Genomic DNA, 24,203 nt, shown 5'->3' with positions numbered 1-24,203 from the left:
TGCCTGGTTTACGGACCATGGTATTTCTGTTCTAAATTGGCCCGCCAACTCCCCTGACCTTAGCCCCATAGAAAATCTGTGGGGTATTGTGAAAAGGAAGATGCAGAATGCCAGACCCAAAAACGCAGAAGAGTTGAAGGCCACTATCAGAGCAACCTGGGCTCTCATTATACCTGAGCAGTGCCAGAAACTCATCGACTCCATGCCACGCCGCATTAACGCAGTAATTGAGGCAAAAGGAGCTCCAACCAAGTATTGAGTATTGTACATGCTCATATTTTTCATTTTCATACTTTTCAGATGGCCAACATTTCTAAAAATCCCTTTTTTGTATTAGCCTTAAGTAATATTCTAATTTTGTGACACACGGAATTTTGGATTTTCATTTGTTGCCACTTCAAATCATCAAAATTAAATGAAATAAACATTTGAATGCATCAGTCTGTGTGCAATGAATAAATATAATGTACAAGTTACACCTTTTGAATGCAATTACTGAAATAAATCAAGTTTTTCAAAATATTCTAATTTACTGGCTTTTACCTGTATGTCATGTATCACATACTACAATATAACATCAGGGGCGGGATGGAAGGACACACATGTTAACAACACTATCATATCTATGTGAGCTACATGCTAACATTACATTTTAAAATCATGCCAGGTTAGCAACACGAGGATAGCTATGTGAGCTACATGCTAACATTACATTTTAACATCATGCTAGGTTAGCAACACTAGCATATCTATATAAGCTACATGCTAACATTACACTATAACATAATGCTAGGTTAGCAACACTAGCATAGTTATGTAAGATACATGCTAAAATTAAAATTTAACATCATTCTATGTGAGCTACATGCTAACATTACATTTTAACACCATGCTAGGTTAACAACATTACCATAGCTATGTGAGCTCCTTGCTGACGTTATATTTTAACAGCATGCTAGGTTAGCCACACTAGCATAGCCATCTGAGCTACATGCTAGCAGTACATTTTAACATCATGCTAGGTTAACAAAAAAAGCATTGCTATGTGAGCGACATGCTAACATTACATTTTAACATCATGCTAGGTTAACAACATTACCATATCTGTGTGAGCTACATGTTAACATTACATTTCAACATCATGCTAGGTTAGCAAAACAAGCATTGCTATGTGGGCTACATGCTAACATTACATTTTAACACCATGCTAGGTTAGCAACATTACCATATATATGTGAGCTACATGCTAACATTACATTTTAACATCATGCTAGGTTAGCAACACTAGCATATCTATACAAGCTACATGCTAACATTACACTATAACATAATGCTAGGTTAGCAACACTAGCATAGTTATGTAAGCTACATGCTAAAATTAAAATTTAACATCATTCTATGTGAGCTACATGCTAACATTACATTTTAACACCATGCTAGGTTAACAACATTACCATAGCTATGTGAGCTCCATGCTGACGTTATATTTTAACAGCTTGCTAGGTTAGCCACACTAGCATAGCCATCTGAGCTACATGCTAGCAGTACATTTTAACATCATGCTAGGTTAGCAAAAAACGCATTGCTATGTGAGCGACATGCTAACAGTACATTTTAACATCATGCTAGGTTAACAACATTATCACATCTGTGAGCGACATGCTAACATGACATTTTAACATCATGCTAGGTTAACAACATTACCATATCTATGTGAGCTACATGCTAACATTACATTTCAACATCATGCTAGGTTAGCAAAACAAGCATTGCTATGTGGGCTACATGCTAACATTACATTTTAACACCATGCTAGGTTAGCAACATTACCATATCTATGTGAGCTACATGCTAACATTACATTTTAACATCATGCTAGGTTAGCAACACTAGCATATCTATGTGAGCTACATGCCAACATTACACTATAACATAATGCTAGGTTAGCAACACTAGCATAGTTATGTAAGCTACATGCTAAAATGACATTTTAACATCATTCTATGTGAGCTACATGCTAACATTACATTTTAACACCATGCTAGGTTAACAGCATTACCAGAGCTATGTGAGCTCCATGCTGACGTTATATTGTAACAGCTTGCTAGGTTAGCCACACTAGCATAGCCATCTGAGCTACATGCTAGCAGTACATTTTAACATCATGCTAGGTTAGCAAAAAAAGCATTGCTATGTGAGCGACATGCTAACATTACATTTTAACATCATGCTAGGTTAACAACATTACCATATCTGTGAGCGACATGCTAACATGACATTTTAACATCATGCTAGGTTAACAACATTACCATATCTATGTGAGCTACATGCTAACATTACATTTCAACATCATGCTAGGTTAGCAAAACAAGCATTGCTACGTGAGCTACATGCTAACATTACATTTTAACACCATGCTAGATTAACAACATTCCCATATCTGTGAGCAACATGCTAACATGACCTTTTAACATCATGCTAGGTTAGCAAAAAAAGCATTGCTATGTGAGCGACATGCTAACATTACATTTTAACATCATGCTAGGTTAACAACATTACCATATCTGTGAGCGACATGCTAACATGACATTTTAACATCATGCTAGGTTAGCAACATTACCATATCTATGCTAAAATTACATTTTAACACCATGCTAGGTTAGCAACATTACCATATCCATGCTAACATTACATTTTAACACCATGCTAGATTAACAACATTCCCATATCTGTGAGCAACATGCTAACATTACATTTCAACAGCATGCTAGGTTAGCAACATTACCATATCTATGCTAACATTACATTTTAACACCATGCTAGATTAACAACATTCCCATATCTGTGAGCAACATGCTAACATGACCTTTTAACATCATGCTAGGTTAGCAACATTACCATATCTATGCTAACATTACATTTTAACACCATGCTAGGTTAGCAACATTACCATATCCATGCTAACATTACATTTTAACACCATGCTAGATTAACAACATTCCCATATCTGTGAGCAACATGCTAACATTACATTTCAACACCATGCTAGGTTAGCAACATTACCATATCTATGCTAACATTACATTTTAACACCATGCTAGATTAACAACATTCCCATATCTGTGAGCAACATGCTAACATGACCTTTTAACATCATGCTAGGTTAGCAACATTACCATATCTATGCTAACATTACATTTTAACACCATGCTAGGTTAGCAACATTACCATATCCATGCTAACATTACATTTTAACACCATGCTAGATTAACAACATTCCCATATCTGTGAGCAACATGCTAACATTACATTTCAACACCATGCTAGGTTAGCAACATTACCATATCTATGCTAACATTACATTTTAACACCATGCTAGATTAACAACATTCCCATATCTGTGAGCAACATGCTAACATGACCTTTTAACATCATGCTAGGTTAGCAACATTACCATATCTATGTGAGCTACATGCTAACATTACATTTTAACATCATGCTAGGTTAGTAACACTAGAATATCTATGAGTGCTACTTGCTAACTTTACATTATAACCCCATGCTAGGTGAGCATTGGCAACGCTAATATAGTGTGTGAGCTACATGCTAACTTTACATTATAACTACCGGTAAGTATGTCCTGATCTAAATGTGAGATCGGTTCAATATCATCCATCAAACAAGTATTGGACTACATTTAAGATCTAACCCTACCCTAAAAATAATAATAATAAATAAATAAATAAAGTATTTTGGATTCTGATATCAATGACCAAATCAAATCGAATCAAAATCCGTATCGGCCAAGACTCACTGCTCCAATATCAGCACCGTATAAACACGGTAAGTTAGCACATCCACCGACAAAACTCCCACATGTGTAACTGACTCACTGCATTTTAAGACGTGTAGCGAAGCCTGCTTTGACAAAAGGATTAAAAAGAAGGAACAAAAACCTTGTGTTTACTTAAACCTCTCGTCTGTCATTGGCTGACCTGGGGAACATGTGACCCGTTTCCTTGACCTCGTTGCACGGGATGTGATGCTTGACGTCCGCTTTGTTGACCCAGGTCTGGACGTTGACGATCTCCTTCCTGTCGTCGTCGGACATGGACGAGCTGTCGATCTCGTCTGCAAGGGAGCCCGGGTGTGCGTCAGCTGCGTTGCGTGTGGGGGAGGGGAAGGGGGAGGAGGGGCCTCACCTGTATCGTACTCCTCTTCGTCGCCGATACTGAAGACGGGCTTCACGCCCCGATACGGCTTGCCCACCCGGTCGCTGCTGCTGACGTGTCTGCGGGCACAAGGGGAGGGGCTTAGTCCATGTCTAATGTGGCCGACATGACACATGCAAGATGGAGGTGAGACAGAATGAAAGGTGGGATGGAGGAAGTCCAGACTTTGTTCACCTCTCAACTTATTGACTCCACCTGACGTTGCATATTCATCACTCATTTGCATACTCATCGCTCATTTGCATATTCCCACATGGGGAGAAGCACAGTCTCTGAGAATGACTGGCAGGAAACACATGCTGCTAAAAAAGTGCAAATAGGTGAAAAAAAAAAAGAAGAAGATTTGAAGGTGGGAGAACATTGTGAGACTTGTTGTCCTGCCAGTTCTACCAGCACACTTTTCTCTGCTCTAACAATCCTAGTCCAAGTCAGTTTTAGTGCAATTACCTCTGGCGGGACACGTAAAATGACACATTCGGCGGGCCGAATGAAATGACTCGGTGGGCCGAATGAAATGATGCGGCGGGCCGTTTTAAATGATGCACCATGCCGCTTACACGAAGCGGCGGGCCGTTCTTAAATGATGCGGCGGGTCGATTTAAATGAAGCGGTGAGCCGCATTAATTGACTCACCATCCCACATTACATGAAGTGGTGGGCCGTGTTAAATGATGCGGCGGGTTGCATTAAATGACGCACTATGCCGCCTTACATAAAGCTGCGGCCCGCCTTACATGAAGCGGCGGGCCATGCTTAAATGATGCGACAGGCCGCCTTACATGAAGCAGCGGGTCAATTTAAATGAAGTGGCGTGCCCCCTTAAATGACGCACCATGCCACATTACATGAAGCGGCGGGCCGCCTTACATGAAGCGGCGGGTCGCCTTACATGAAGCGGCGGGTCGCTTTAAATGACGCACCATGCCGCCTTACATGAAGCAGTGGGTCGTTTTTGTAAATGATGCGGCAGGCCATATAATATGAAGCGGTGGGTCGATGTAAATGAAGCGGCGGGCCGTGTTAAATTACACACCATGCCACATTACATGAAGTGGCGGGCCGCCTGACATGACGCAGCGGGACGTTTTTAAACGACGTGGTGGGCTGCTTTACATGAAACGGCGGGTCGCTTTAAATGATGCACCATGCCGCCTTACATGAAGCAGTGGGTCGTTTTTTAAATGATGCGGCAGGCCATATAATATGAAGCGGTGGGTCGATGTAAATGAAGCGGCGGGCCGTGTTAAATTACACACCATGCCACATTACATGAAGCGGCGGGTCGCCTTACATGAAGCGGCGGGTCGCTTTAAATGACGCACCATGCCGCCTTACATGAAGCAGTGGGTCGTTTTTTAAATGATGCGGCAGGCCATATAATATGAAGCGGTGGGTCGATGTAAATGAAGCGGCGGGCCGTGTTAAATTACACACCATGCCACATTACATGAAGTGGCGGGCCGCCTGACATGACGCAGCGGGACGTTTTTAAACGACGTGGTGGGCTGCTTTACATGAAACGGCGGGTCGCTTTAAATGACGCACCATGCCGCCTTACATGAAGCAGTGGGTCGATGTAAATGAAGCGGCGGGCTGAATTAAATGACGCACCATGCCACATTACATGAAGCGGTGGGCCGACTTCAATGACGCGGGGGGCCGCCTTACATGACGCGGCGGGCCGTATGAAATGTAGCGGCAAGTCATTCTTAAATGACGCACCATGCCGCCTTACATGAAGCGGCGAGTCGATTTAAATGACGCACCATGCCACATTACATGAAGCGGCGGGTGGATTTAAATGACGCACCACGCCACCTTACATGAAGTGGCGGGCCGTCCTTAAATGAAGCGGCGGGGCGATTTAAATGAAGCGGTGAGCCGCATTAATTGACTCACCATCCCACATTACATGAAGTGGTGGGCCGTGTTAAATGATGCGGCGGGTTGCATTAAATGACGCACTATGCCGCCTTACATAAAGCTGCGGCCCGCCTTACATGAAGCGGCGGGCCATTCTTAAATGATGCGACAGGCCGCCTTACATGAAGCAGCGGGTCAATTTAAATGAAGTGGCGTGCCCCCTTAAATGACGCACCATGCCACATTACATGAAGCGGCGGGTCGCTTTAAATGACGCACCATGCCGCCTTACATGAAGCAGTGGGTCGTTTTTTAAATGATGCGGCAGGCCATATAATATGAAGCGGTGGGTCGATGTAAATGAAGCGGCGGGCCGTGTTAAATTACACACCATGCCACATTACATGAAGTGGCGGGCCGCCTGACATGACGCAGCGGGACGTTTTTAAACGACGTGGTGGGCTGCTTTACATGAAACGGCGGGTCGCTTTAAATGATGCACCATGCCGCCTTACATGAAGCAGTGGGTCGATGTAAATGAAGCGGCGGGCTGAATTAAATGACGCACCATGCCACATTACATGAAGCGGTGGGCCGACTTCAATGACGCGGGGGGCCGCCTTACATGACGCGGCGGGCCGTATGAAATGTAGCGGCAAGTCATTCTTAAATGACGCACCATGCCGCCTTACATGAAGCGGCGAGTCGATTTAAATGACGCACCATGCCACATTACATGAAGCGGCGGGTGGATTTAAATGACGCACCACGCCACCTTAAATGAAGCGGCGGGGCGATTTAAATGAAGCGGTGAGCCGCATTAATTGACTCACCATGCCACATTACATGAAGCGGTGGGCCGTTTTAAATGATGCGGCGGGTCGCATTAAATTACGCACCACGCCGCCTTACATGAAGCTGCGGCCCGCCTTACATGCAGCGGCGGGCCGTTCTTAAATGATGCAACGGGCCGTATTACATGAAGCAGCGGGTCGTTTAAATGAAGTGGCATGCCGTGTTAAATGACGCACCATGCCACATTACATGAAGCGGATGGGCTGCCTTACATGACGCGGCGGGTCGCTTTAAATGACGCACCATGCCACCTTACATGAAGCTGCAGCCCGCCTTACATGAAGCGGCCGTACTTAAATGACGCCACGGGCCGCCTTACATGAAGCGAAGGGTCGATTTAAATGAAGTGGCGGGCCGCCTTAAATGACACACCGTGCCACATTACATGAAGCGGCGGGTCGCATTAATTCCGCACCATGCCGCCTTACATGAAGCTGCAGCCCGCCTTACATGAAGCGAAGGGTCGTTTAAATGAAGTGGCGGGCCGCCTTAAATGACACACCGTGCCACATTACATGAAGCGGCGGGTCGCATTAATTCCGCACCATGCCGCCTTACATGAAGCTGCAGCCCGCCTTACATGAAGCGAAGGGTCGATTTAAATGAAGTGGCGGGCCGCCTTAAATGACGCACCATGCCACATTACATGAAGCGGATGGGCTGCCTTACATGAAGCGGCGGGTCGCTTTAAATGACGCACCATGCCACCTTACATGAAGCTGCAGCCCGCCTTACATGAAGCGGCCGTACTTAAATGACGCGACGGGCCGCCTTACATGAAGCGAAGGGTCGATTTAAATGAAGTGGCGGGCCGCCTTAAATGACACACCGTGCCACATTACATGAAGCGGCGGGTCGCATTAATTCCGCACCATGCCGCCTTACATGAAGCTGCAGCCCGCCTTACATGAAGCGAAGGGTCGATTTAAATGAAGTGGCGGGCCGCCTTAAATGACACACCGTGCCACATTACATGAAGCGGATGGGCTGCCTTACATGAAGCGGCTGGTCGCTTTAAATGACGCACCATGCCACCTTACATGAAGCTGCAGCCCGCCTTACATGAAGCGGCCGTACTTAAATGACGCGACGGGCCGCCTTACATGAAGCGAAGGGTCGATTTAAATGAAGTGGCGGGCCGCCTTAAATGACACACCGTGCCACATTACATGAAGCGGCGGGTCGCATTAATTCCGCACCATGCCGCCTTACATGAAGCTGCAGCCCGCCTTACATGAAGCGAAGGGTCGATTTAAATGAAGTGGCGGGCCGCCTTAAATGACACACCGTGCCACATTACATGAAGCGGCGGGTCGCATTAATTCCGCACCATGCCGCCTTACATGAAGCTGCAGCCCGCCTTACATGAAGCGAAGGGTCGATTTAAATGAAGTGGCGTGCCGCCTTAAATGACGCACCATGCCACATTACATGAAGCGGCGTGCCGCCTTACATGAAGCGGCGTGCCGCCTTATATGAAGCGGCGGGTCGCTCTAAATGACACACCATGCCGCCTTACATGAAGCGGCGGGCCGCCTTACATGAAGCGAAGGGTCGATTTAAATGAAGTGGCGGGCCGCGTTAAAGGACACACCATGCCACATCACATGAAGCGGCGGGTCGCATTAAATACGCACCATGCCGCCTTACATGAAGCTGCAGCCTGCCTTACATGAAGCGGCGGGCCGTTCTTAAATGATGCGACGGGCCGCCTTACATGAAGCAGCGGTTAGATTTAAATGAAGTGGCGTGCCGCCTTAAATGACGCACCATGCCACATTACATGAAGCGGCGGGCCGCCTTACATGAAGCGGCGGGTCGCTTTAAATGACGCACCATGCCGCCTTACATGAAGCAGTGGGTCGTTTTTTAAATGAAGCGGCAGGCCATATAATATGAAGCGGTGGGTCGATGTAAATGAAGCGGCGGGCCGTGTTAAATTACACACCATGCCACATTACATGAAGTGGCGGGCCGCCTGACATGACGCAGCGGGACGTTTTTAAACGACGTGGTGGGCTGCTTTACATGAAACGGCGGGTCGCTTTAAATGATGCACCATGCCGCCTTACATGAAGCAGTGGGTCGATGTAAATGAAGCGGCGGGCTGAATTAAATGACGCACCATGCCACATTACATGAAGCGGTGGGCCGACTTCAATGACGCGGGGGGCCGCCTTACATGACGCGGCGGGCCGTATGAAATGTAGCGGCAAGTCATTCTTAAATGACGCACCATGCCGCCTTACATGAAGCGGCGAGTCGATTTAAATGACGCACCATGCCACATTACATGAAGCGGCGAGTCGATTTAAATGACGCACCATGCCACATTACATGAAGCGGCGGGTGGATTTAAATGACGCACCACGCCACCTTACATGAAGTGGCGGGCCGTCCTTAAATGAAGCGGCGGGGCGATTTAAATGAAGCGGTGAGCCGCATTAATTGACTCACCATGCCACATTACATGAAGCGGTGGGCCGTTTTAAATGATGCGGCGGGTCGCATTAAATTACGCACCACGCCGCCTTACATGAAGCTGCGGCCCGCCTTACATGCAGCGGCGGGCCGTTCTTAAATGATGCAACGGGCCGTATTACATGAAGCAGCGGGTCGTTTAAATGAAGTGGCATGCCGTGTTAAATGACGCACCATGCCACATTACATGAAGCGGATGGGCTGCCTTACATGAAGCGGCGGGTCGCTTTAAATGACGCACCATGCCACCTTACATGAAGCTGCAGCCCGCCTTACATGAAGCGGCCGTACTTAAATGACGCGACGGGCCGCCTTACATGAAGCGAAGGGTCGATTTAAATGAAGTGGCGGGCCGCCTTAAATGACACACCGTGCCACATTACATGAAGCGGCGGGTCGCATTAATTCCGCACCATGCCGCCTTACATGAAGCTGCAGCCCGCCTTACATGAAGCGAAGGGTCGATTTAAATGAAGTGGCGGGCCGCCTTAAATGACGCACCATGCCACATTACATGAAGCGGCGTGCCGCCTTACATGAAGCGGCGGGTCGCTTTAAATGACGCACCATGCCGCCTTACATGAAGCAGTGGGTCGTTTTTTAAATGATGCGGCAGGCCATATAATATGAAGCGGTGGGTCGATGTAAATGAAGCGGCGGGCCGTGTTAAATTACACACCATGCCACATTACATGAAGTGGCGGGCCGCCTGACATGACGCAGCGGGACGTTTTTAAACGACGTGGTGGGCTGCTTTACATGAAACGGCGGGTCGCTTTAAATGATGCACCATGCCGCCTTACATGAAGCAGTGGGTCGTTTTTTAAATGATGCGGCAGGCCATATAATATGAAGCGGTGGGTCGATGTAAATGAAGCGGCGGGCCGTGTTAAATTACACACCATGCCACATTACATGAAGCGGCGGGTCGCTTTAAATGACGCACCATGCCACATTACATGAAGCGGCGAGTCGATTTAAATGACGCACCATGCCACCTTACATGAAGCGGCGGGTGGATTTAAATGACGCACCACGCCACCTTACATGAAGTGGCGGGCCGTCCTTAAATGAAGCGGCGGGGCGATTTAAATGAAGCGGTGAGCCGCATTAATTGACTCACCATGCCACATTACATGAAGCGGTGGGCCGTTTTAAATGATGCGGCGGGTCGCATTAAATTACGCACCACGCCGCCTTACATGAAGCTGCGGCCCGCCTTACATGCAGCGGCGGGCCGTTCTTAAATGATGCAACGGGCCGTATTACATGAAGCAGCGGGTCGTTTAAATGAAGTGGCATGCCGTGTTAAATGACGCACCATGCCACATTACATGAAGCGGATGGGCTGCCTTACATGAAGCGGCGGGTCGCTTTAAATGACGCACCATGCCACCTTACATGAAGCTGCAGCCCGCCTTACATGAAGCGGCCGTACTTAAATGACGCCACGGGCCGCCTTACATGAAGCGAAGGGTCGATTTAAATGAAGTGGCGGGCCGCCTTAAATGACACACCGTGCCACATTACATGAAGCGGCGGGTCGCATTAATTCCGCACCATGCCGCCTTACATGAAGCTGCAGCCCGCCTTACATGAAGCGAAGGGTCGATTTAAATGAAGTGGCGGGCCGCCTTAAATGACGCACCATGCCACATTACATGAAGCGGCGTGCCGCCTTACATGAAGCGGCGGGTCGCTTTAAATGACGCACCATGCCGCCTTACATGAAGCAGTGGGTCGTTTTTTAAATGATGCGGCAGGCCATATAATATGAAGCGGTGGGTCGATGTAAATGAAGCGGCGGGCCGTGTTAAATTACACACCATGCCACATTACATGAAGTGGCGGGCCGCCTGACATGACGCAGCGGGACGTTTTTAAACGACGTGGTGGGCTGCTTTACATGAAACGGCGGGTCGCTTTAAATGACGCACCATGCCACATTACATGAAGCGGCGAGTCGATTTAAATGACGCACCATGCCACCTTACATGAAGCGGCGGGTGGATTTAAATGACGCACCACGCCACCTTACATGAAGTGGCGGGCCGTCCTTAAATGAAGCGGCGGGGCGATTTAAATGAAGCGGTGAGCCGCATTAATTGACTCACCATGCCACATTACATGAAGCGGTGGGCCGTTTTAAATGATGCGGCGGGTCGCATTAAATTACGCACCACGCCGCCTTACATGAAGCTGCGGCCCGCCTTACATGCAGCGGCGGGCCGTTCTTAAATGATGCAACGGGCCGTATTACATGAAGCAGCGGGTCGTTTAAATGAAGTGGCATGCCGTGTTAAATGACGCACCATGCCACATTACATGAAGCGGATGGGCTGCCTTACATGAAGCGGCGGGTCGCTTTAAATGACGCACCATGCCACCTTACATGAAGCTGCAGCCCGCCTTACATGAAGCGGCCGTACTTAAATGACGCCACGGGCCGCCTTACATGAAGCGAAGGGTCGATTTAAATGAAGTGGCGGGCCGCCTTAAATGACACACCGTGCCACATTACATGAAGCGGCGGGTCGCATTAATTCCGCACCATGCCGCCTTACATGAAGCTGCAGCCCGCCTTACATGAAGCGAAGGGTCGATTTAAATGAAGTGGCGGGCCGCCTTAAATGACACACCGTGCCACATTACATGAAGCGGCGGGTCGCATTAATTCCGCACCATGCCGCCTTACATGAAGCTGCAGCCCGCCTTACATGAAGCGAAGGGTCGATTTAAATGAAGTGGCGGGCCGCATTAAATGACACACCGTGCCACATTACATGAAGCGGCGGGTCGCATTAATTCCGCACCATGCCGCCTTACATGAAGCTGCAGCCCGCCTTACATGAAGCGGCCGTACTTAAATGACGCGACGGGCCGCCTTACATGAAGCGAAGGGTCGATTTAAATGAAGTGGCGGGCCGCCTTAAATGACACACCGTGCCACATTACATGAAGCGGCGGTTCGCATTAATTCCGCACCATGCCGCCTTACATGAAGCTGCAGCCCGCCTTACATGAAGCGAAGGGTCGATTTAAATGAAGTGGCGGGCCGCATTAAATGACACACCGTGCCACATTACATGAAGCGGCGGGTCGCATTAATTCCGCACCATGCCGCCTTACATGAAGCTGCAGCCCGCCTTACATGAAGCGAAGGGTCGATTTAAATGAAGTGGCGGGCCGCCTTAAATGACACACCGTGCCACATTACATGAAGCGGCGGGTCGCATTAATTCCGCACCATGCCGCCTTACATGAAGCTGCAGCCCGCCTTACATGAAGCGGCCGTACTTAAATGACGCGACGGGCCGCCTTACATGAAGCGAAGGGTCGATTTAAATGAAGTGGCGGGCCGCATTAAATGACACACCGTGCCACATTACATGAAGCGGCGGGTCGCATTAATTCCGCACCATGCCGCCTTACATGAAGCTGCAGCCCGCCTTACATGAAGCGGCCGTACTTAAATGACGCGACGGGCCGCCTTACATGAAGCGAAGGGTCGATTTAAATGAAGTGGCGGGCCGCATTAAATGACACACCGTGCCACATTACATGAAGCGGCGGGTCGCATTAATTCCGCACCATGCTGCCTTACATGAAGCTGCAGCCCGCCTTACATGAAGCGAAGGGTCGATTTAAATGAAGTGGCGGGCCGCCTTAAATGACACACCGTGCCACATTACATGAAGCGGCGGGTCGCATTAATTCCGCACCATGCCGCCTTACATGAAGCTGCAGCCCGCCTTACATGAAGCGAAGGGTCGATTTAAATGAAGTGGCGGGCCGCCTTAAATGACACACCGTGCCACATTACATGAAGCGGCGGGTCGCATTAATTCCGCACCATGCCGCCTTACATGAAGCTGCAGCCCGCCTTACATGAAGCGAAGGGTCGATTTAAATGAAGTGGCGGGCCGCCTTAAATGACACACCGTGCCACATTACATGAAGCGGCGGGTCGCATTAATTCCGCACCATGCCGCCTTACATGAAGCTGCAGCCCGCCTTACATGAAGCGAAGGGTCGATTTAAATGAAGTGGCGGGCCGCCTTAAATGACACACCGTGCCACATTACATGAAGCGGCGGGTCGCATTAATTCCGCACCATGCCGCCTTACATGAAGCTGCAGCCCGCCTTACATGAAGCGAAGGGTCGATTTAAATGAAGTGGCGGGCCGCCTTAAATGACGCACCATGCCACATTACATGAAGCGGCGTGCCGCCTTACATGAAGCGGCGTGCCGCCTTACATGAAGCGGCGGGTCGCTCTAAATGACACACCATGCCGCCTTACATGAAGCGGCGGGCCGCCTTACATGAAGCGAAGGGTCGATTTAAATGAAGTGGCGGGCCGCGTTAAAGGACACACCATGCCACATCACATGAAGCGGCGGGTCGCATTAAATACGCACCATGCCGCCTTACATGAAGCTGCAGCCTGCCTTACATGAAGCGGCGGGCCGTTCTTAAATGATGCGACGGGCCGCCTTACATGAAGCAGCGGTTAGATTTAAATGAAGTGGCGTGCCGCCTTAAATGACGCACCATGCCACATTACATGAAGCGGCGGGCCACCTTACATGAAGCGGCGGGTCGCTTTAAATGACGCATTACATGAAGCTGCAGCTCGCCTTACATGAAGCGGCGGGCCGTACTTAAATGACGCGACGGGTCGATTTAAATGAAGTGGCGGGCCGTCTTAAATGACACACCGTGCCGCCTTACATGAAGCCGCGGGCCGTTCTTAAATGATGCGACGGGTCGATTTAAATGACGTGGCGGGCCACTTACATGAAGCGTCGCTTTAAATGACGCACCATGCCACCTTACATGAAACAGCGGGCCGCCTTACATGACACGGCGGGCCGCATGACATGAAGCGGCGAGCCATTCTTACATGACGCACCATGCCGCCTCACATGAAGCAGTGGGCCGTTTTTTAAATGAAGCGGCGGGCCGTTTTACATGAAGCAGCGGGTCGCTTTAAATGACGCACCATGCCACATTACATGAAACGGCGGGCCGTTTTACATAGTGAAAGCCAATATCTAAGTTACATTTAAACCAGTGTGGGTGGTACTGGGAGCAGGTGGGTAAAGTGTCTTGCCCATGGACACAACGGCAGTGACTCGGATGACGGAAGCGGGGATTGAACCTGGAACCCTCAAGTTGCTGGCACGGCCACTCTACCAACCGAAATTACAAACAATCATACACACACAACACATCTCATATGTTGTGAACGACATCATGGATGTAACATCATGTACAAACAATCATACACACACAACACATCTCATCTGTTGTGTTGTTGTGAACGACATCATGGATGTAACATCGATGTACAAACAATCATACACACACAACACATCTCATCTGTTGTGTTGTTGTGAACGACATCATGGATGTAACATCGATGTACAAACAATCATACACACACAACACATCTCATCTGTTGTGTTGTTGTGAACGTCATCATGGATGTAACATAAATTACAAACAATCATACACACACAACACATCATATGTTGTGTTGTTGTGAACGACATCATGGATGTAAAATCAATGTACAAACAATCATACGCACACAACACATCTCACTGTTGTGTTGTTGTGAACGACATCATGGATGTAACATCGATGTACAAACAATCATACACACACAACACATCTCATCTGTTGTGTTGTTGTAAACGACATCATGGATGTAACAACAATGTACAAACAATCGTACACACACAACACATCTCATCTGTTGTGTTGTTGTGAACGGCATCATGGATGTAACATCAATGTACAAACAGGACAGCAGTCACAATCTTTTTTTTTTTTTTTTTACAACCTCAAGCTGTCTCCTTACTTGTCAAGCTCAGAACAGCAGCACACTTCCCCCCTTCACAATAAGAGCTTTGTGTACAACATCTGGTACAACTGCGCTAACAAAATAAAGGTTTAAAAAAAGTACCTTGCACAATCATAATGTACTTAAAGAACTTACTGACACATTTACACAAATAAGTATGCTTTGAGGATTTTTGCTTTTTTATAAAAAAAAATGTTTGACCCAAAAAGCACACGGAAAAACTGAATTTTATTGTTTTATTTGAATGCTATTATTTCTAATTTGTTGCTGTTTCACTCGATTGTTACTAATTTATATCCATGGTTCTTTGAAATTAAATGTAAAGTTGAGTTTTAGTGCTACAATAAATACTCATGTTTTCAAATGACTAAAACAATTGTTTTATTCATTGCGATTTCAATATCAAATCAAAATAATCCTGATTATTATTTTTGCCATAATCGTCCAGCCCCAATTGAGAATGTGAAAATGTATGAGAAAATAATGCTAATGATAGTTTTTGGGGAGCTAGCCAAACATGTAAATGAGCTGAGAAAGTGGTCTAAAGCAGGGGTTCTTAACCTTTTTGACCTCGGGGCCCACATTTTATTTTATTTTACAATTTTTTAAATTAATAATAATAATTAATAATTTTGTTGTCCTAATATAAATAAACAAAATTAATAATGAATATTTTTAAGTACATTTTAAGTGCAAATGAAAACACAGATTTACCACTTTAGTCATAATTTTTGCGCTTAAGAAACTTCTCTATGACTTTAGCTCCACACGTCTTCTGTTTGTTTGAGATTGTCATTACACTGCAAGAAAGAGCTGACAAAATATAAGATAAAAAGAGCAGATTTTGGGGGAAAAAACTGCTAAAAACTAGTGAAATTATCGATCCATGCAGCTCGTTAATTTGACCCGGTAAGACATCCTCAATCAAGACTTGTATATCTAGAAATTAGCAGGACTTTTAAAGGTAGAAATAAGTATTTCATTCTGAAAATAAGCATTATTTTGCAATTCTTAAATTCAGCAATCTGCAGATGTTGCATAATCTTTAAACAAGATTTTCTATGTGGAGAAAAACCAAAATATCTATTTAAAATCTTTAACTATTTAATATTTGATATAATTATTATATCATGTAAATATTTGCTCAATTTTAACATTTTTAAACTAGAATAGAAACCATATAATTAGAGATGTCCGATAATGGCTTTTTTACCGATATCCGATATTGTCCAACTCTTAATTACCGATTCCGATATCAACGGATACCGATATATACAGTCGTGGAATTAACACATTATTATGCCTAATTTTGTTGTGATGCCCCGCTGGATGCATTAAACAATGTAACAAGGTTTTCCAAAATAAATCAACTCAAGTTATGGAAAAAAATGCCAACATGGCACTGCCATATTTATTATTGAAGTCACAAAGTGCATTATTTTTGTTAACATGCCTCAAAAAAATAACAGTGCAATACTTTTTCATAACATGGTCACTACTGCCTAGTTTCTCTTGTTATATTCTTATTTTACTGTTATATTTTTATTCTCATTATTGCTTTTTATTTTTATTCTTATTGTAATATTTTTCTATTCTGTTTCCATTTATACCCCCATTATTTACTTTTTAAATTCGATCTCAATTCTGTACACTGCTGCTGGAATTTTAATTTTCCTGAGGGAACTCTCCTGAAGGAATCAATAAAGTACTATCTATCTATCTATCCAAACAGCAGCTTGGAATTTGGGACATGCTCTCCCTGAGAGAGACTATGAGGAGGTTGAGGTGGGCAGGGTTGGGGTTGGTGGGGGTTTATATTGTAGCGTCCCGGAAGAGTTAGTACTGCAAGGGATTCTGGGTATTTGTTCTGTTGTGTTTATGTTGTGTTACGGTGCGGGTGTTCTCCCGAAAGGTGTTTGTCATTCTTGTTTGGTATGGCGCATATTTGTAACAATGTTAAAGTTGTTTATACGGCCACCCTCAGTGTGACCTGTATGGCTGTTGACCAAGTATGGCTTGCATTAATTCCTGATGAGATCAGCCGGTAGATATTATGTGACTCGGACGGCAGGCACGCAAAGGAAATGCCTTTAAAGTTTATTGGCACTCTGTACCACTCCCTACGTCCGTGTACACAGCGGCGTTTTAAAACGTCATACATTTTAATTTTAGTAACCGATACAGATAATTTCCGATATTACATTTTAAAGCATTTACCGGCCGATAATATCGGCAGCCCGATATCATCGGACATCCCTACATATAATTATTCCTGCTAAAAGTAAGATTATTAGGTAAAGCCAGTGACTAAATATAAGTAAATAGCTCTTAAAACTAGGGAGGTTTATTGAAATACAATTTGAAATCTTGGCTAGCGGAAGACAATTTGCAGTGTACTGCCACAAGTAGAGATGTCCGATATTATCGGCCGATAAATGCTTTAAAATGTAATATCGGAAATTATCGGTATCGTTTTTTTTATTATCGGTAATTTTTTTAAATTGATTTTTTTTATTTTTTTATTAAATCAACATAAAAACCACAAGATACACTTACAATTAGTGCACCAACCCAAAAAACCTCCCTCCCCCATTTACACTCATTGTTTCTTTCTGTTATTAATATTCTGGTTCCTACATTATATATCAATATATATCGATACAGTCTGCAAGGGATACAGTCCGTAAGCCGTATGCTGCTGGTCCACTAATAGTACTAACCTTTAACAGTTAATTTTACTCATTTTCATTAATTACTAGTTTCTATGTAACTGTTTTTATATTGTTTTATTTTCTTTTTTATTCAAGAAAATGTTTTTAATTTATTTATACTATTTTATTTTATTAATATTTAAAAAAAGGACCTTATCTTCACCATACCTGGTTGTCCAAATTAGGCATAATAATGTGTTAACTCCACGACTGTATATATCAGTATCGGTTGATATCGGTATCGGTAATTAAAGAGTTGGACAATATCGGAATATTGGATATCGGCAAAAAGCCATTATCGGACATCCCTAGCCACAAGTGTATTACAACTGATCATTTTGGGCGGCCCCAGCCCTATGGTTAAGAAACACTGGTCCAAAGCAACAAGGATGGCATGGGAAGATGTAGCGTGCCAACAGTGCAGCCCCTGCTCCTACGTGTAGTGCGACAAGGACAACGTGAGGATGAGTGGATGCTCGCTGTGTGGTTAGTGAAAGCATGGCCGGCGTGTGTGTGAGAGGGTTACTGCTGCACAAGGACATGCGTTCTCGCTGCTGACAAAGCGGGTTCGCCAGCGCTTACCTATCAGGAATCGCCTTCTCTGGCCAGGGCAGATTGAAAGACATTCTAGCGTGAAATAAGGTACAAAGTACGATGAATATACAAGTATTGGCGGATACAGATTGATGGATGTAGTCGTCATGTGAAAACTCAAGTTGTCAACATCCTATCCACGTTAAAAAGGGAACTGCACTTTTTTGGGGGAATGTTGCCTATCATTCACAATCATTATGAGAGACAAGAACAAGTATATGCAAGTATATATATAATGTAGTAACAGACATCTTCATAACAATATGTTTTGTATACACACTGCAAGTATATATATAATGTAGTAACAGACACTTTCATAACAATATGTAATATGTACAATATACACACTGCAAGTATATATATAATGTAGTAACAGACACCTTCATAACAATATGTAATATGTACAATATACACACTGCAAGTATATATATAATGTAGTAACAGACACCTTCATAACAATATGTAATATGTACAATATACACACTGCAAGTATATATATAATGTAGTAACAGACACCTTCATAACAATATGTTTTGTATACACACTGCAAGTATATATATAATGTAGTAACAGACACTTTCATAATAATATGTAATATGTACAATATACACACTGCAAGTATATATATATAATGTAGTAACAGACACTTTCATAACAATATGTAATAGGTATAATATACACACTGCAAGTATATAAATAATGTAGTAACAGACACCTTCATAACATTACGTAATATGTACAATATACACACTGCAAGTATATATATCATGTAGTAACAGACACCTTCATAACATTACGTAATATGTACAATATACACACTGCACATATATATATATAATGTAGTAACAGATACCTTCATAACAATATGTACAATATACACAGAGCAAATGTATACAGTATGTAATGTAGTAACAGACACCTTCATAACAATATGTAATATGTACAATATACACACTGCACATATATATATATATATATATACAGTATATAATGTAGTAACTGACACCTTCATAACAATATGTAATGTTTTATATAAAAACTGTAAATATTTATATAATGTAGTAACAGACACCTTCATAACAATATGTAATATGTACAATATACACACTGCACGTATATATATAATGTAGTAACAGACACCTTCATAACAATATGTAATATGTACAATACACACACTGCACGTATATATATAATGTAGTAACAGACACCTTCATAACAATATGTAATATGTGCAATATACACACTGCGAGTGTATATATATATATAATGTAGTAACAGACACCTTCATAACTATACGTAATATGTATAATATACACGCTGCAAGTGTATATATATATATATAATGTAGTAACAGACACCTTCATAACATTTTGTTATATGTACAATATACATACTGCAAGTATATATATATATATATATTTATATATATATATATAATGTAGTAACAGACACCTTCATAACAATATGTACAATATACACACTGCACATATATATATATATAAAGTAGTAACAGACACCTTCATAACAATATGTAATATGTACAATATACACACTGCAACTATACATATAATGTAGTAATAGACACCTTCATAGCAATATGTAATAAGTATAATATACACACTGTAAGTAAACATCATGTAGTAACAGACACCTTCATAACAATATGTAATATGTACAAAATACACACTGCAAGTAAACATATAATGTAGTAACAGATACCTTCATAACAATATGTAATATGTACAATATACACACTGCAAGTATATATATAATGTAGTAACAGACACTTTCATAACAATATGTAATATGTACAAAATACACACTGCAAGTGTATATATATAATGTTGTAACAGACACCTTCATAACAATATGTAATATGTACAATATACACACTGCAAGTATATACATAATGTAGTAATAGACACTTTCATAACAATATGTAATAGGTACAATATACACACTGCAAGTATACATATAATGTAGTAACAGACACCTTCATAACATTACGTAATATGTGCAATATACACACTGCAAGTATATATATCATGTAGTAACAGACACTTTCATAACAATATGTAATATGTACAATATACACACTGCACGTATATATACAATGTAGTAACAGACACCTTCATAACAATATGTAATATGTACAATATAGACACTGCAAGTATATACATAATGTAGTAACAGACACTTTCATAACAATATGTAATAGGCACAATATACACACTGCAAGTATATATATAATGCAGTAACAGACACTTTCATAACAATATGTAATATGTACAAAATACACACTGCAAGTGTATATATATAATGTTGTAACAGACACCTTCATAACAATACGTAATATGTATAATATACACGCTGCAAGTATATATATATATAATGTAACAGACACCTTCATAACAATATGTAATATGTACAATATACACACTGCAAGTATATATATATAATGTAGTAACAGACACCTTCATAACAATATGCAATATGTACAATATACACACTGCACATATATATATAAAGTAGTAACAGACACCTTCATAACAATATGTAATATGTACAATACACACACTGCAAGTCTATATATATAATGTAGTAACAGACACTTTCATAACAATATGTTTTGTATACACACTGCAAGCATATATATAATGTAGTAACAGACACCTTCATAACAATATGTAATACGTACAATATACACAATGCAAGTATATATATAATGTAGTAACAGACACCTTCATAACAATATGTAATATGTACAATATACACACTGCAAGTATATATATAATGTAGTAACAGACACCTTCATAACAATATGTAATATGTACAAAATACACACTGCAAGTAAACATATAATGTAGTAACAGACACCTTCATAACAATATGTAATATGTACAATTTACACACTGCAAGTATATACATAATGTAATAACAGACACCTTCATAACAATACGTAATATGTACAATATTCACACTGCAAGTATATATAATGTAGTAACAGACACCTTCTTAACATTACGTGATATGTACAATATACACACTGCAAGTCTATATATATAATGTAGTAACAGACACCTTCATAACAATATGTTTTGTATACACACTGCAAGTATATATATATAATGTAGTAACAGACACTTTCATAACAATATGTAATAGGTATAATATACACACTGCAAGTAAACATCATGTAGTAACAGACACCTTCATAACAATATGTAATATGTACAATATACACACTGCAGGTATATATATAATGTAATAACAGACACTTTCATAACAATATGTAATAGGTACAATATACACACTGCATGTATATACATATAATGTAGTAACAAACACCTTCATAACAGTATGTTTTGTATACACACTGCAAGTATATATATAATGTAGTAACAGACACCTTCACAACAGTATGTACAATATACACACTGCAAGTATATATATAATGTAGTAACAGACACCTTCATAACAATATGTAATATGTACAATATACACACTGCAAGTACAGTATATATATAATGTAGTAACAGACACTTTCATAACAATATGTAATAGGTACAATATACACACTGCAAGTATATATATAATGTAGTAACAGACACCTTCATAACAATATGTAATACGTACAATATACACAATGCAAGTATATATATAATGTAGTACCAGACACCTTCATAACAATATGTAATATGTACAATATACACACTGCAAGTATATAAATAATGTAGTAACAGACACCTTCATAACAATACGTAATATGTACAATATACACACTGCAAGTATATATAATGTAGTAACAGACACCTTCTTAACATTACGTGATATGTACAATATACACACTGCAAGTCTATATATATAATGTAGTAACAGACACCTTCATAACAATATGTTTTGTATACACACTGCAAGTATATATATATAATGTAGTAACAGACACTTTCATAACAATATGTAATAGGTATAATATACACACTGCAAGTAAACATCATGTAGTAACAGACACCTTCATAACAATATGTAATATGTACAATATACACACTGCAGGTATATATATAATGTAATAACAGACACTTTCATAACAATATGTAATAGGTACAATATACACACTGCATGTATATATATATAATGTAGTAACAGACACCTTCATAACAATATGTAATACGTACAATATACACCTTCATAACAATATGTCATATGTACAATATACACTGCAAGTATATATATAATGTAGTAACAGACATCTTCATAACAATATGTAATATGTACAAAATACACACTGCAAGTAAACATATATTGTAGTAACAGACACCTTCATAACAATATGTAATATGTACAATATACACACTGCAAGTATATATATAACGTAGTAACAGACACTTTCATAACAATATGTAATAGGTATAATATACACACTGCAAGTAAACATGTAGTAACAGACACCTTCCTAACAATATGTAATATGCACAATATACACACTGCAAGTATATATATAATGTAGTAACAGACACTTTCATAACAATATGTAATATGTACAATATACACACTGCAAGTATATATATAATGTAGTAACAGACACCTTCATAACAATATGTAATACGTACAATATACACCTTCATAACAATATGTCATATGTACAATATACACTGCAAGTATATATATAATGTAGTAACAGACATCTTCATAACAATATGTAATATGTACAAAATACACACTGCAAGTAAACATATATTGTTGTAACAGACACCTTCATAACAATATGTAATATGTACAATATACACACTGCAAGTATATATATAACGTAGTAACAGACACCTTCATAACAATATGTAATATGTACAAAATACACACTGCAAGTATATATATAATGTAGTAACAGACACCTTCATAACAATATGTAATATGTACAAAATACACACTGCAAGTAAACATATAATGTAGTAACAGACACCTTCATAACAATGTAAAGTAATGTTGAGGGTTTTTGAATGCATTTTTAAAGTGATTTAGATGTAGAATTGATTGCTAACATTAGCTGCATTGCCCGCCAGCAAGAAGGAGACCATTTTTACATGTTAGAATGCAAAAAAAAACCAAAAAGCTTTTGTCTTCTTGTCTCTCATAATGATTGTGAACGATAGACAACCTTCCAAAAAAATGTCAGTTCCCCTTTAAGTTCAACTTCTCACCTGTCGACAGGTGTCGCTGTGTTCTCAATGAAGCTGATCATCTTTTCTTTCACGTTCACCGACTTGGACTTGAGGGCGAAGGTCATCTTGTTGACCAGAGATTTGACACCTTTGCTGTCGCTGAGAGAGTCCCCCTGGATTGGACGGACAGTAAGCCACATGTGGTCTGTCTACCAAGCGCCTAAACGGTACAAACGAGTGTCGGCGTACGTCTGCCGAGCTCAGGCTGCTGTGCGATCCTGAAGTGCTGACGATCCAGTGGATGTAGGAGGAGTCCAAACCCTCCACGTTCATGTCCACGAGGTGCTGCTGCAGGGCTGGGAGCAACAACAAAATAATACATAAAAGCGCTCACATTTTTCTTATATATATATATATATATATATATATATATATATA

At 41.8% G+C, this 24,203-nt stretch overlaps 1 protein-coding gene across 3 annotated transcripts in view; it reads right to left on the bottom strand.

Annotated features, from left to right (window-relative positions):
• Positions 1-24,203, bottom strand: part of tbc1d23 (TBC1 domain family, member 23) — a 72,840-nt gene that overhangs the window by 12,673 nt on the left and 35,964 nt on the right. For 2 of the 3 annotated variants that reach the window (XM_061977541.2, XM_061977542.2), the window contains 5 exons: positions 24,015-24,121; positions 23,805-23,938; positions 18,598-18,642; positions 4,203-4,291; positions 3,996-4,131 (listed from right to left, as the gene is read on the bottom strand). In XM_061977541.2, coding sequence (XP_061833525.1) covers positions 3,996-4,131; positions 4,203-4,291; positions 18,598-18,642; positions 23,805-23,938; positions 24,015-24,121 — 511 coding nt within the window. The remainder of the gene's footprint in view (positions 1-3,995; positions 4,132-4,202; positions 4,292-18,597; positions 18,643-23,804; positions 23,939-24,014; positions 24,122-24,203) is intronic. The other variant, XM_061977543.2, reaches the window with a different exon arrangement.

The sequence above is a fragment of the Nerophis lumbriciformis genome, linkage group LG18 (assembly GCF_033978685.3).
Source record: "Nerophis lumbriciformis linkage group LG18, RoL_Nlum_v2.1, whole genome shotgun sequence".
Classification (NCBI taxonomy): domain Eukaryota; kingdom Metazoa; phylum Chordata; class Actinopteri; order Syngnathiformes; family Syngnathidae; genus Nerophis; species Nerophis lumbriciformis.
This window is presented reverse-complemented; position numbering and strand designations above follow the sequence as displayed.